A 12473-nucleotide genomic window follows, 5' to 3' on the forward strand; every position below is an offset into this window, starting at 1 on the left:
ATTGGGGGTGGAGCTTTTAATAATCCTTATAAGCTTTCCATTTTATAGCGCCTAATCATGTCATTGTTACATCTCAAAGCGCTCCACAGAATAAAGTGCTTGATATGATACTGTAAAGTGAATGGACAGTATATTTTGTGGGCAAAAGGCAGCAGCACAACAGTATCCCACAGTCGTGGATTGAGTGACCAAATAATTTTTTTTGAAAGGATTATTATCCCCGGAAAAGCGATCCGCCAATCAACTAGGAACCGGGTTCCTACTTAATGATAATAAACAGGGGCATGTGGAGTAAGGAAACTTGCCCAAGGTTTCACCCTGCCCGGGAATCGAACCCAGGTCCTCTCGCTTGTGAGGTGAATGCTCTAACCGATATACTATAGCGCTCCACAAGTATCATGTTGTATGACAGTGACTTTTCAGTGTTAAAATTGGCTTGCGAAGTGAATGCTCTAACCAATATGCTACAGGATTTCACATGTCCTGTCTGAGGTTCAGCATCTGGCTCTGCTGCCAGGCTTTCAGCTGTTCTGCCCTTGTGCTCTCAAACTCCATCCTCTAGTCCCTCTGGCTCACCTTCTGCCCCTACCCATCTTCAGACGCTTTCTCTCCCCCCCACCCCCCTTTCCTCAGCTCGGCCTCCCAGCAGATTCCTGAAGCGCTTTGAGATGTCCCCAAGCGTGAAAGGCTGTGGATCAATATAAAACTGCTGCAGCTGTTATCACTTACCATTATACAGGGTGTCCACAAAGTCCTGTTACCCCCACGTGTTTTTTTTCTACAGTGCACTGACCAACAACTGAAACATGTGGAAGGATGATGATGATTGCATTGAGAAGTGTGTAATTGTAATCAGACGTCCAGAGGACGGGAAGAGGTGAGTGTGAGCCATCATTTTAATGGCAGACAATGATCCATCGCCATATTCAGTGCCACATCATTCGTAACATGGATGGAGTGATGAGAAATGTTTCTCTGACGGCTTGTTTCAGCTCCTCCGTAGTCTCACATCATTGTTTTGTAATAGGGGGTAACGGGACTTTGTGGACGCCCTGTACATAAAAGTCTATTCAATTCTTGGAGGAATCCCAAGTTGAATGTTGAGTGGCTGGTGTTACTAACAGTTGCTGCAGGAATTGACGAGATTGACAAACAAAATAAATTCTCCCGATCATCAGCCAAGAACATTTTAGGAAAGATTTTTATCAGAATCAGGGCCTCTCGTCACTTACATTATTCTACTGGGTAACTGAACGCAGATTAACAAACTAAAGAGAAATACATTGTTGGTTGAGAAATATATTAGTTGTGTTCAATGGAGGCAGCGAGTGCAAACCACAGATGGGGTGAAGGACTAGTCTCTCCTTTCAAGACGTCAGCCTCCAACACGGCAGAGTGGACATCTGGAAGTTCAACTCCTCCGCCCCACCCCTTCCTCTTAAAATGGGACGTGGTTGGCCCCACTCCCCCCAGCACTCTGCAAACACTCCTATTGTTTTCTTGCGAGAGAAAGAGAGATGTCTGTAAGTTTCAAAAGCACACGAGTGTTTCACACAGTAAAGCTTAAGGGCTTGTTCAAGGCCGGATTGGAAGGCACGAGTGTTTTTCTGGAGGATTGCGAGCAGGAAGCAAAAGCCACAATTTCTTCCCGAATCTCAGTCCTGCCCAGGGATGTACAGTCTTCTCTCCACCCTCCCTTGGGGAGCTGGATGGAGGAGGAGGGAGAGGAGGAGGGTGAGGATCAATCACTGTGTTTCCTTGGCCTGCACCTCCTCCTGACTCACAGCTTGATCCCCTGTAAGTTCTGTCGGAGGTTAAGCATCTGCTTCTCCTGACGGGCTTTCTCCACCTTGAAAGCCAGCTTGTTGCTTTTCTTCTCCATACGTCTCTCCTGTGCCAAAGAGAAACAGACACACGTGTGGATCCAGACTTGCCACTCGTTCGTTCACAATAATAATCCTGAACAATGCAATTCTCCCCCTGGAACTGTATTGAAGTGTCAGCCTAGCCTAGACTTTGCGATTTCAATCCTGACGTGGGGCTTCACAACCTTCTGACTTAGATTCGAGAGCGCTGTCACCCAACGTAAAGAAAATAATCCCTGTATTTGTTATAGCACCTTATCATGTCATTGAGACGTCTCAAGGCGAGTCACAGAATATACTGTACTGGAGTGACTGTATTTTGTGGGTGAAATGTTTATACTTCTATATACACACAAATATTTACACACACAAACATGCTTATCCATATATAGGAACATAGGAACCGTGTAGGCCATTCAGCCCCTTGAACCTGTTCCGCCATTCTATTGGATCATGGCTGATCTGTTCCTCAAGTCCAGGTCTATGCATCTTAGTCAATGACTGGAAAATATCACAGCATTTTGGGAGATGGAAAGAATCTTACTTTGTCCAGGACGGGACAGCCACAATACACATAAGGCATTAGTGTATGAATAACAAGGTCTGATTTGTGCCCATCTTATGACACGCTCTCACTGTGGTGTCCACAAAGTCCTGTTACCCCCATGGCTGGTGAGCGGGGGACATGGAGCAGGCCGGAGCCCGCTGAGAAGAAACAGAGAGAGCCTATTAACGAAGGAAGAGAATAAACGATGAGTATCCCGTACCCTTCTCTCTTCTCTCACTGCCTGCTTTCTGGCTTTGCGCTGGTCCTTGTTCTCTCCTGGCTGGCGAGGTTGTGCGGAGACGGTGGGCAGGTCACTGATGTTAATCCTCTCCATGTTCTCCAGCTGTTTAGCGGTCAGGCCCCTTTTGGGAAGGACGTTCAGGGGGATGCCTGTCCGTCTGGACACCGTGATCGGCTGATGCTGTAAAACAAGACAGTGGAATTAGACACCTAACAACCCATTTTACCTGGTGCAGGCCTGTAATGGCAAAGTGTTTCATAGCAAGTAGTCATTATTGTAATGTATAATAATAATAATGACCCTTGCATTTGATATAGCGCCTTATCACGACGTTGAGACATCTCACAGCGCTTCACCGGATATACTGTAAATTTTGTGGGCAAAACGCAAGGCGTTGGACAGTCAGAGATTTAGACCCGAGTTGGGGGTTGGGACCAGGAGGGGTGCAGGACAGTGGGGAGGGGTAATAGGGTCACGGAGCTTGTGGAGGAGAGTACACGCGCGGCAGAGTTGTGGATAATTAGGAGTCCAGAAATGTGCTTTTTAACAAACAATGCATTTTCAGGCACAAAACAGAAGTTGCAATGTCCACTGGCATTCTTCAACCCCCATCGATTAACCCAGTCCCACACTGGTCTCCACAATCTCGCTGTGTATGAAGAAGGGCAAGCAACACTGTAAATCCGCTCCCTGCCTATCGAAAGCCAGCTGACTCACCCTAGGCGGATCCTCTATCAGTTTTGGATGGTTGTACAGGTTAGAATAGGTGCCTGCGAAGGAGAGAGGGTTTAAACACTGGGAGACACGGAGGACATGGTATTCAATATTAATAATAACAATAATCCTTTCATTTGATATAGCGTCTTATCACTTTGTTGAGATGTCTCAAAACCCTTTACAGAATATACTGTAAAATGAACTGACTATAAATTTATGAGCAGAACGCAGCAGCCAATTGCGCACAGTAGTGTCCCACACACAGTCGTGGACTGAGTGACCAAATTTGTATTTTTTTTTGAAGGATTACCCGCGGAAAGCGATCCGCCAATCGACTAACAAACTGGTTCCTACTTCCTGCTGGGTAAACAGAGTCGTGTGGAGTAAGCAAACTTGCCTAAGGTTTCATCCAGCCCTGGAATCAAACCTGGGGCCTCTCACTTGCGAGGCGAGCGCTCTAACCACTACGCTAGAGGACTCCGCAAATAACACCCAGAGCCACAGGGACGTTGTATTTAAACATCCAGAAACATGTGACAAAAAGACTTATTTCCAAACCTTGTGAATTCACTTTTAATACCCGAGGAATCTCTCACTTTCGGGGCAGTGAGACCCTGACGTCACGCTGACCACTTACTCAGAATGGACTCGCAATCCCACTTCTCTCTGGGCTCCTCGATGATCACCATCTCCATCTCCTCGTCTCCACTCTCCTCACTTTCACACAGCACGTCTGCTCTCGGGCCCAAGTCGTCGGGTCTCTGAAGGCTGAAGAGAGCAGCGGAGCGGTGAGTACAAGGGGCAACGAGCAACACCCAGGACAATTGTAGTTTCTCCCCTGACGTCTACCAGGGAAGGGACTGGGGATGGGGGGGGGGGGAGGGGCAGGAGAGATATTAGCTGGCCCTTTAAGATACTGCTCTGTGAGCCCGCAGAGCCCTCTGGTCTTGTTGGAACGGATGCTTAGATCACAGGAGAAATGATAACCAGGGAATCCCAGAAGTGTCATGAGCTGAACCTCTGGATCATTACTCAGACACCCCTCCTATACCATCTCCTATTATCCCTCCCCTTCTGTCCCTCTCTCATGGTTTTCTCAGGGAGTTGAAACCGAAACTGGGTTCCAACTTCACCTCAGTTTCTCTCAGGAGTTGAAGGCTGTGTGAGGAAGCTGGCCTCTCCAGGCAAACCAGTAGAGCTCAGATGTCAGTGGTCATGCTCTAACCGTACAGTCAGTCCACACCTGGAGTTCTTGAGCGATAATAATTTGATTTGTATTTGATATAGCACCTTATCACGTCTTCGAGATGTCTCAAAGTGCTTCACAGAATATACTGTAAAGTATAGACTGTACGTAAACTGTACGTTTTATGGACGAAACGCGGCAGCCAATTACTCAGAGCAGGGTGTCCCACAAACAGTTGTGGATTGAGTGACCAAATTATTATTTATTTTTTAATTTTTGAAGGGATTATTACTCCCGGAAAAGTGATCAGCCAATCGACTAACAAACAGGGTCCTAATTACTGATGGGTAAACAGAGGCTTGCGATAGGTATAGAGTAAGGAAACTTGCCCAAGGTTTCGCCCTGGCCAGGAATCGAACCCAAGATCCTCTTGCTTGCGAGGCGAGCGCTCTAACCACTGAGCTACAGGACTCCACAGGTTCTGTCACCGGGATATAAGGAGGAAAATGGCCAGATCCTAATGATAGGGCAGGGCAATACAGAAGCAGAGGCGCTGCCCACAGCCCCATATAAGAGGGACGAGCTATGAGGAGCAACTAGTGATCAGATCGTGGAAACTATCAGAAAGTGAGAGGGCAGCCCCGACCTGGGATACCCTGCGGCAGCTGCTAGCCTCGTCTGGCAGAATGCCTACTCACCGCGGGCTCTGTCTAACAACCATCAGGACATGGCCTCGCTGGCGATCAGAAGGGCCCTCCCCGTCAGGCCTTTCATGCCGGTCGGGGCCTTGTCCAATCCCCGTTGCCCTCGGGCGAGGAGATTGTGGACCACCTCTCACTGGGGTGTTTGGACATCAAGGCGGTTTGGATGCAGGTGGAATGGCTGCTCTAGCGGTTCGTTGATGCTTCAGCTGTATACAGCCTTGGTCAGATCTCACCTGGAGACTGCGTTCAGTTTTGGGCACCGCACCTCAGGAAGTGTATATTGGTTCTGGATGGAGTGGAGCGCAGATTCACCAGAATGATACCAGGGCTCAAAGGGTTAGATTATGAGGACCAGGTGCATAAACTTGGTTTCTATTCCCTTGAGTTTAGATGGTTGAGGGGTAACCTGATTGAGGTGTTTCCAATAATAAAGTGATTAAATCGGGTAGACACAGAGAAACTATTTCCTCTGGTGGGGAAATCCAGAACAAGGGGGATCATCTTAAAGTTAGAGACAGGGCATTCAGGAATCAAATCAGGGGCAGTTTTTCACCCAAAGGGTAGTGGAAATCTGGAACTCGCTTCCCCCAAAAGGCAGTGGATCCTGGATCCATTCACTTCTTCAAGCTTGAGGTGGATAGGTATTTGTGAGGTCAGGGTATCAAGGGATTATGGGGCAAAGGTGGGTAATTAGAGTTGAGGTACAGAACAGCCATCATATAATAGAATGGCAGAACAGGCTTCAGGGGCCTATCGAGGGGAATATTCTGTGAATTGAATTGACTATATTTTGTGGGCAGCACATGGCAACCAATTGCACACTGCAGCATCTCACAAACAGTCGTGGATTGAGTGACATTTTTTTGGAAAGATTATTACCCCCAGAAGGTGATCCTCTGATCAACTGACAACCAGGTTCCTACTAAACTGTTAGGTAAACATGAAACAGTTTGATGCTGTAATGGGAAGACAGGAGGTGGGTATTTTGGAAGGATGCGATTAATTTGACATAGGATAGCTTTACCTGAACTTCTCACCAACTCTCTTCTCCTTTCAGTCTTCCCTTCCTTTCTCCTCCCACCTTGGCTTTTAACCCAAGTCTGGTCTTACCAGGCACTACATCCTGACCCATCGCTCTTTCTACCCCCGGTGGAGGTTCCCATCAGTATAAAGCAGCTCGATTCCAATGTACACTTACTCCTTTCCTTTCTGTGTGTAGTATTCGGCAATCACCTCCTCCAACCTCGAGCTGCTAACCTGAATGAAACCTTCCAGCTCATGATGGTCCAAGGCTCCTATATCATCATCATCGTATTCTTCAAATAGCTAGTGAGAGAGGGCATGGGGGAAGAATGAGAGAGAGCAAGAGAGAAAGATAGAGTGAAAGAGGGGCATGGGGGAGAGGGGGAAGAGAGAGTAAAAGGGGCATGGGGGAGAGAGAGGAAGAGAGTGAGAGAAGGCATGAGGAAGAGAGAGAGAGGAGAGAAAAAAAAGAGTGAGAGAGGGGAAACAGAGAGGGAGAGACGGAAACAGAGAGAGAGAGACGGAAACAGAGAGAGTGAGTGAGAGAAGGGGGGGGGAGGAAACAGCAAGAGAGAGTTGGGAATAGAGAGAAAAAAAGGCAGGGGAAATGGGGAAAAAGAGAAAGAGTGGGGTGCACAGAGAGAGAGACGCATATGGGGGAGGGACAGCAGGAGACAGGGAAAGAGAAAGACAGGTCCACGGAAGGAGAGTAAGAGGTATAGACAGGAAGGAGCTTGTGCAAGGTGGAGTTGAGGAGGCTGACGAGCAGCTGGTCAGAGGTCGAGTCAGGAGCAGCGCTGAGCCCTTCAGCTCATCCTGCTGTCAAGCCCGTGGTAACTGTGTAACCCGGACACCCACCCGCTCAAACCTGTCGTCCAGGAAGGTGAGCTGATCGTTCCTCCGCATGATAGACGAGGTCATGGAGTAGTCAGTGAAAAGGCTCTTGGTCTCCTCCTTCAGGAACAGGAACTCCTGCCCCCCGAACCCCTCCCCCTCTGACAGGGGACCGTCAGAGTCAAAGGCACCTTCCTCATCCTCCACGTCCTCCCAATCACCGTCGTCCTCTTCCTCCGATCCCCTGAAACCCAAAGCAATGAAAGACTGGAGGGTGTTCTCATTTGCTGAATGCAAATAAGCTACATCATTTGCTCAGAGCCCTTCATGTGGGGTAGTGTCTTGGGGCATCTAGATTAAACGGCCACTAACTTTGCAGTAAGGTTTTTCCGCTGATTGTCCAGCTAGGAATAGCTTACCCCGTTAGGGCTTTGACTTGCAGGGTTAACAGGAGCTGAGTGGGAGATTCCGTGCCCCCAGTGAACGGACTGATAAGACTTGAAGACAGAGAGACAGAGAGAGAGAGAGTGAGGGGACAGGGATGGGGCTCCAAAGTTTAGGGCGTAGAGACTGACGCGGGGGGAGTGGGAATTGGGGGAGACGCAGCAACACTCAGGTAACAGGGTGGCGGAGAAGGAGATGGATTGGAATAGATAAACGAAACACTTTTGAGATGCTGTGACCTCACTGGCCACGTTACTGCTGCCCAGCCCACCTCTGTTGATCGCCGGCTACGACCGCCTGCAGGATAAAGTCGTCCTCCAGCACGTTCTCAGGATTGTCAAAGTCAAAATCCTCATCCATAGCGGCTACAATATCTGGGTCCAGGTCCAAGCGAGGGCCTGCGAGGTGGGGTGGGGGGGGGGGAGAGAAAGGAAGCAGCTTTATGTTTATGTTTCACAAGCCCGAGCCTTTTGTTTCTAATAATAATCCTTGTATTTGATATAGCATCATATCACGTCGTCGAGGCCTCTCAAAACGCCTCACAAAATATACTGTCTGTCAAGTGAATTAACTCGGAAATTTTGGGGCGAAACACGGCAGCCAATTGCGCACAGCAGTGTCCCATAAACAATCGTGGATTGGGCGACCAAATCAATTTTCATTTGGAGGGATTATTAACCCCAGAAAGCGATCCGCCAATCAACTAACAACTCAGTTCCTACTTACTGCTAGGTAAACAAAAGGTGTGTGGAGTAAGGAAAATTGCCTAAGGCTTGGCCCCGCCTGGGAATCGAACCCGGATCCTCTCGCTTGAGGCGAGCGCTCTAACCACTAAGCTACTTGCTGACCGATTAGAGGGAGAATGCCCGTCTCCAGTGTAGCTTTCCAGCTGACAAAGAACGAGCCTGGTATATAAAAAAATTGTCATAGTTACCTGTCACTGGTGCCGCTTTGTTCAGAAGCCCGGTCTCCTCTTCAAACTCCGAGGCAAAGACTGACGAGGGGAGATTAATCGAAGGAGCCTGGAATCAGACAAGACAGATCCAGGTCTCAGATACAGCAGTCAGTTCACTACACAACCTGCCCACCCCCTCCTCATCACTGGAGCGATGATACACATCCTCACGCCTGGTAACGCACTGCTCAGGATCTTGACAGGGTATTTGACCACAAGATCCCGATCCTGACAATATTTATTTGATACCCTGCTCGCGGGGCAGCACCTTGGAGCGCTTAACAATAGCGTAGTTTGTGGTTGAGAAAGGGAGGTGACCGCAGGCACGATCGAAGAGGAAGGTATTCAGGTACAATCTGAAGACTGTCAGCAGTGCCCTGGAATACTGCAGACCCACCTGGCTCAGGAACCGGACGAGAGACCTGGTTGAGAGTTGGCTCGATTCCCTCAACCCACTGCCAAATGTGTCACCTTGAAGCTGTTCAGCTCCAAGGAGACCCCGCTTTCCATCCCCCCACCCAAGAAGGATAGTCAAAGTTGGTCAAAGGCGCCAAATGAAACGCCTTTCTTCCTTTAGGTTGGCCAACAAAACAATCATAGAAAAAACAAAAAGCTTGTCCACCCCTGGCCTAAATCAAGAAATATTCAATCAAGAAACATTGATTTTATTGGCCAACCGAAGAGGTGGGCCACCACTTCTTAATAATAATTATCCTTGCACTTGATATAGCGCCTTATCACATCGTTGCGACATCTCAAAGCTCTTCACAAATTATACTTAAAGTGGATTGACTCTATATCTTGGGAGCGAAACGCTGTATCCAATTGCACACAAACAGTCATGATTTTTTTTTGGAGGGTTTATTAGCCCCAGAAATCGACCGCCAATCGACTAACAACTGCGCTCCTACTTACTGCTAGGTAAACAGAGGCGTATGGAGTAAGGAAACTTGCCTAAGGTTTCGCCCTGACCTGCCCGGGAATCGAACCCGGGTTCTCGCTTGCGAGGTGAATGCGCTAACCACTACCCTACAGGACTTCACTCGTTGTGAAGTAACTTACAGGGATGTATTGCGTCTCCTCCTGCACATGGCCCTCCTGTGTGACCACGATCCTGCTCTCCCTGGCCGGGGCACTGGAGGCCACCAGCTCAGTTGTGGGTGAAGCCTCCTTCAGGTGCTGCAGGTAGTTATAGTCATCGTCAAAGAAGACCCCGAACTCCCTCTCCTCCTCCTTCCTCTTCTCTCTGCATTCCTTCCGCTGCAAAGAATGGACAAGTGTATGTTTATATTAACGTGTTTCATTAGAGCATAGAATTCCTTACCAAACAACTGTGTTGATGCAGAATTCATAACACAATAACAACTTGTGTTTATATACCGCCCTTCACGTGTAGTGGTGGCTCCGAGCACTTAATAGCAGCTGAATAATAATAATAATCCTTGTATTTGATATAGCGCCTTATCATGTCTTCGAGACTTCTCAAAGTGCTTCACAGAATATACTGTAAAGTGGATTGACTATGTTTTGTGGGCCCCAAAGCAGCAGCCAATAGCCCTTAGCAGTGTCCCACAAACAGTTGTGGATTGAGTGACCAAATTATTATTTATTTAGTTTATTTGTTTTGAAGGGATTATTACTCCAGGAAAAGCGATCCACTAGTCGACGAACAACCGGGTTCCTACTTACTGCTAGGTAAACAGAGGCGTGCAAAGTAAGGAAACTTGCCTAATGTTTCGCCCGCCGGAAATCGAACCCAGCTCTCTCGCTTGCAAGGCTCTAACCCACTAAACTACAGGACACTTCTAAAGGGGATGTAGCAATGATAACAATCCTTGCATTTGAAATGGCGCCTGATCACGTCTTTGAGGCGTCTCAAAAGACTTCACAGGATACGACTATGCATTTTGTGGGTGAAACACGGCATCCAATTGTGTACAGAAGTGTCCCACAAACAGCCACGGAGTGAGTGATCAATTGTATTTCGGGGAATTGTCGGCAGACCTCTTTTCGAACAGTGTCACGGGATCTTTATCATCAACCCGAGCAGGCAGACGGGACCTTGGCTTAACTTCTCATGTGAAGGACGTAGCTGCGTTGTCTCTCACCTCAGCGGGCAGCAGCACTCTCTGCGGGGCTGTCTGGTCAGCAACCAGCGGGTCCCTCTGGCTCCGGTGAACCAGGTGAAACTTCACCGAGCCTTTCTTCTCAATGAACTGCTTCTTTTTCCGGTGAGGCTGTAACAATAATATTGACAACAATAATAAATAATAATCTTTGCATTTGATATAGCGCCTTATCATGGGGCCGAGGCGTCTTACAGCGCTTCACAAGATATATTATAAAGTGCAGTGACTGTGGATTTTGTGGGCAAAAGTGGCAGCTAATTGCGCACAGTAATCGTAAACAATGAAAGAACAGTGAGACCCACCAGACCACCAGTGACCACCCCCCACATACACAGCAGAGACATAAGACGGGTTCGTTCCACCATCCTGGCAAACGATTGACATGTCATGTCCCAAACTATATACTGTATCCCGAGATATCATTTCCAAACAGAAATCTAATTTGTTCTTGAAACAAACACTACTTTCTATTTCCACCGTCTCCGTAATGTTCCAACGACAACTTACACTTATATAGAGCCCGACATCAAGGGGAGCGTCTCAGAGCGCTCAGATTTACTACATTTACTGCTCACTGAAGCAGTGCTTCCGCGGAACTTACAACAATGGCAGAGTTTACCCCATTTCAATCGCAGACCGAAAACCCCTCACACGCGCATACACTCTCACACACACTCACTCACTCTCACACACACACTCACTCTCACACACTCACTCTCACACACACACTCACTCACCCTCACACACACTCACTCTCACACACTCACTCTCACACACACACTCACTCACTCTCACACTCACTCACTCTCACACACACTCACACTCACTCTCACACTCACTCACACACTCACCAACAAAACAATAACAAAATTACACGTGTAAAGCGCCTTTCACGTCGGGAGGACGTCCCAGGGCTCTGCACAGACAGAGTTACGGACCCGAACTGAGGGTCGGGGGAGAGGCGGAGGGACTGCGGGATGGAGTTCCAGAGGGTGGGCGCAGAGTGGCTGAGGGCGGGGGCCGTGAAGCAGGGCCGGAAGGAGCGACCAGGGAGGGAGAGGGACACACGCCTCCCCCCTCTCTCTCTCACACACTCACCATGTTGTCGGCCTTTCACTTGCCGCAGACACGGCGGGCTCCACTGTCACTGAGGATTCTGGGATACTGGCTGACCCCTTGGCTGAGGATTGTGGGATACTGGCTGACCCCTTGGCTGAGGATTCTGGGATACTGGCTGACCCCTTGGCTGAGGATTGTGGGATACTGGCTGACCCCTTGGCTGAGGATTGTGGGATACTGGCTGACTCCAGTGTATATCGATAGAGGGCTTTTACTCCCGCGTTGAATGCCGGGAAGCGCTGGCGGCCATTGCGCGGGAACCAGTGAGGGGCGGCCTCAGACAGGGACAGAAAGCGGTGCACAGGATTGATTTGGATGACAAAGGACCTTCATCCCATCTCATCCTCCAGTAAACCCCCCGTCACTGCCGCACGTTGCTTTCTAATCGAGTCCGAGTGTCCACAAACTTAAATCACTTGACCTGTAAACCCTGAGTCTTGTCACTGATGTCAGGACGTCCCAAAGGCGCTGACGGTGAAAGAGGAAGGTCTTTGTGATCTAAAAGAGGGGGAGAGGGAGGGGAGAGGGAGAGGGAGGGGAGGGGGAGGGGGGAGGGGAAGGGGAGAGGGAGAGAGTTCCAAAGCTTCGGGGAGCAGTGGCTGAAAGCGCGGCTGCCGATGATGGAGCGGAGAGGACAAGGGACGAGCAGAGCAGAGCAGAGCAGAGCAGAGCCTCCCGAGCGGAGCGGGGAGTCAGCCGGTCGGGGGGT

The 12473-nt window shown here is 49.0% G+C and overlaps 1 protein-coding gene across 1 annotated transcript; it reads right to left on the minus strand.

The window, feature by feature from the left end:
- Positions 1-1187: 1187 nt before the first annotated feature.
- On the minus strand, positions 1188-11833 carry ltv1 (LTV1 ribosome biogenesis factor). Its single transcript, XM_007906350.2, has 11 exons — positions 11744-11833; positions 10625-10753; positions 9579-9776; positions 8496-8583; positions 7833-7959; positions 7142-7361; positions 6459-6586; positions 4008-4138; positions 3371-3423; positions 2633-2833; positions 1188-1891 (listed from the first exon to the last, which is right to left on the minus strand). The coding sequence occupies exons 1-11, from the start codon at positions 11744-11746 to the stop codon at positions 1781-1783; spliced, it is 1389 nt and encodes a 462-aa protein (XP_007904541.2). The 5' UTR covers positions 11747-11833; the 3' UTR covers positions 1188-1780.
- Positions 11834-12473: the final 640 nt, after the last annotated feature.

This window comes from Callorhinchus milii, unplaced genomic scaffold (assembly GCF_018977255.1).
Source record: "Callorhinchus milii isolate IMCB2004 unplaced genomic scaffold, IMCB_Cmil_1.0 Scaffold3, whole genome shotgun sequence".
In the NCBI taxonomy this organism is placed as follows: domain Eukaryota; kingdom Metazoa; phylum Chordata; class Chondrichthyes; order Chimaeriformes; family Callorhinchidae; genus Callorhinchus; species Callorhinchus milii.

Excerpts from the sequence above, each read along its gene's own strand:
- ltv1 (XM_007906350.2), bottom strand. Across the intron at positions 3,424-4,007 it reads GGATTGCGAGTCCATTCTGA|GCACCTATTCTAACCTGTAC; the intron begins GTAAGTGGTCAG and ends TCTCCTTCGCAG. Across the intron at positions 1,892-2,632 it reads CAGTGAGAGAAGAGAGAAGG|GAGAGACGTATGGAGAAGAA; the intron begins GTACGGGATACT and ends TCTTTGGCACAG.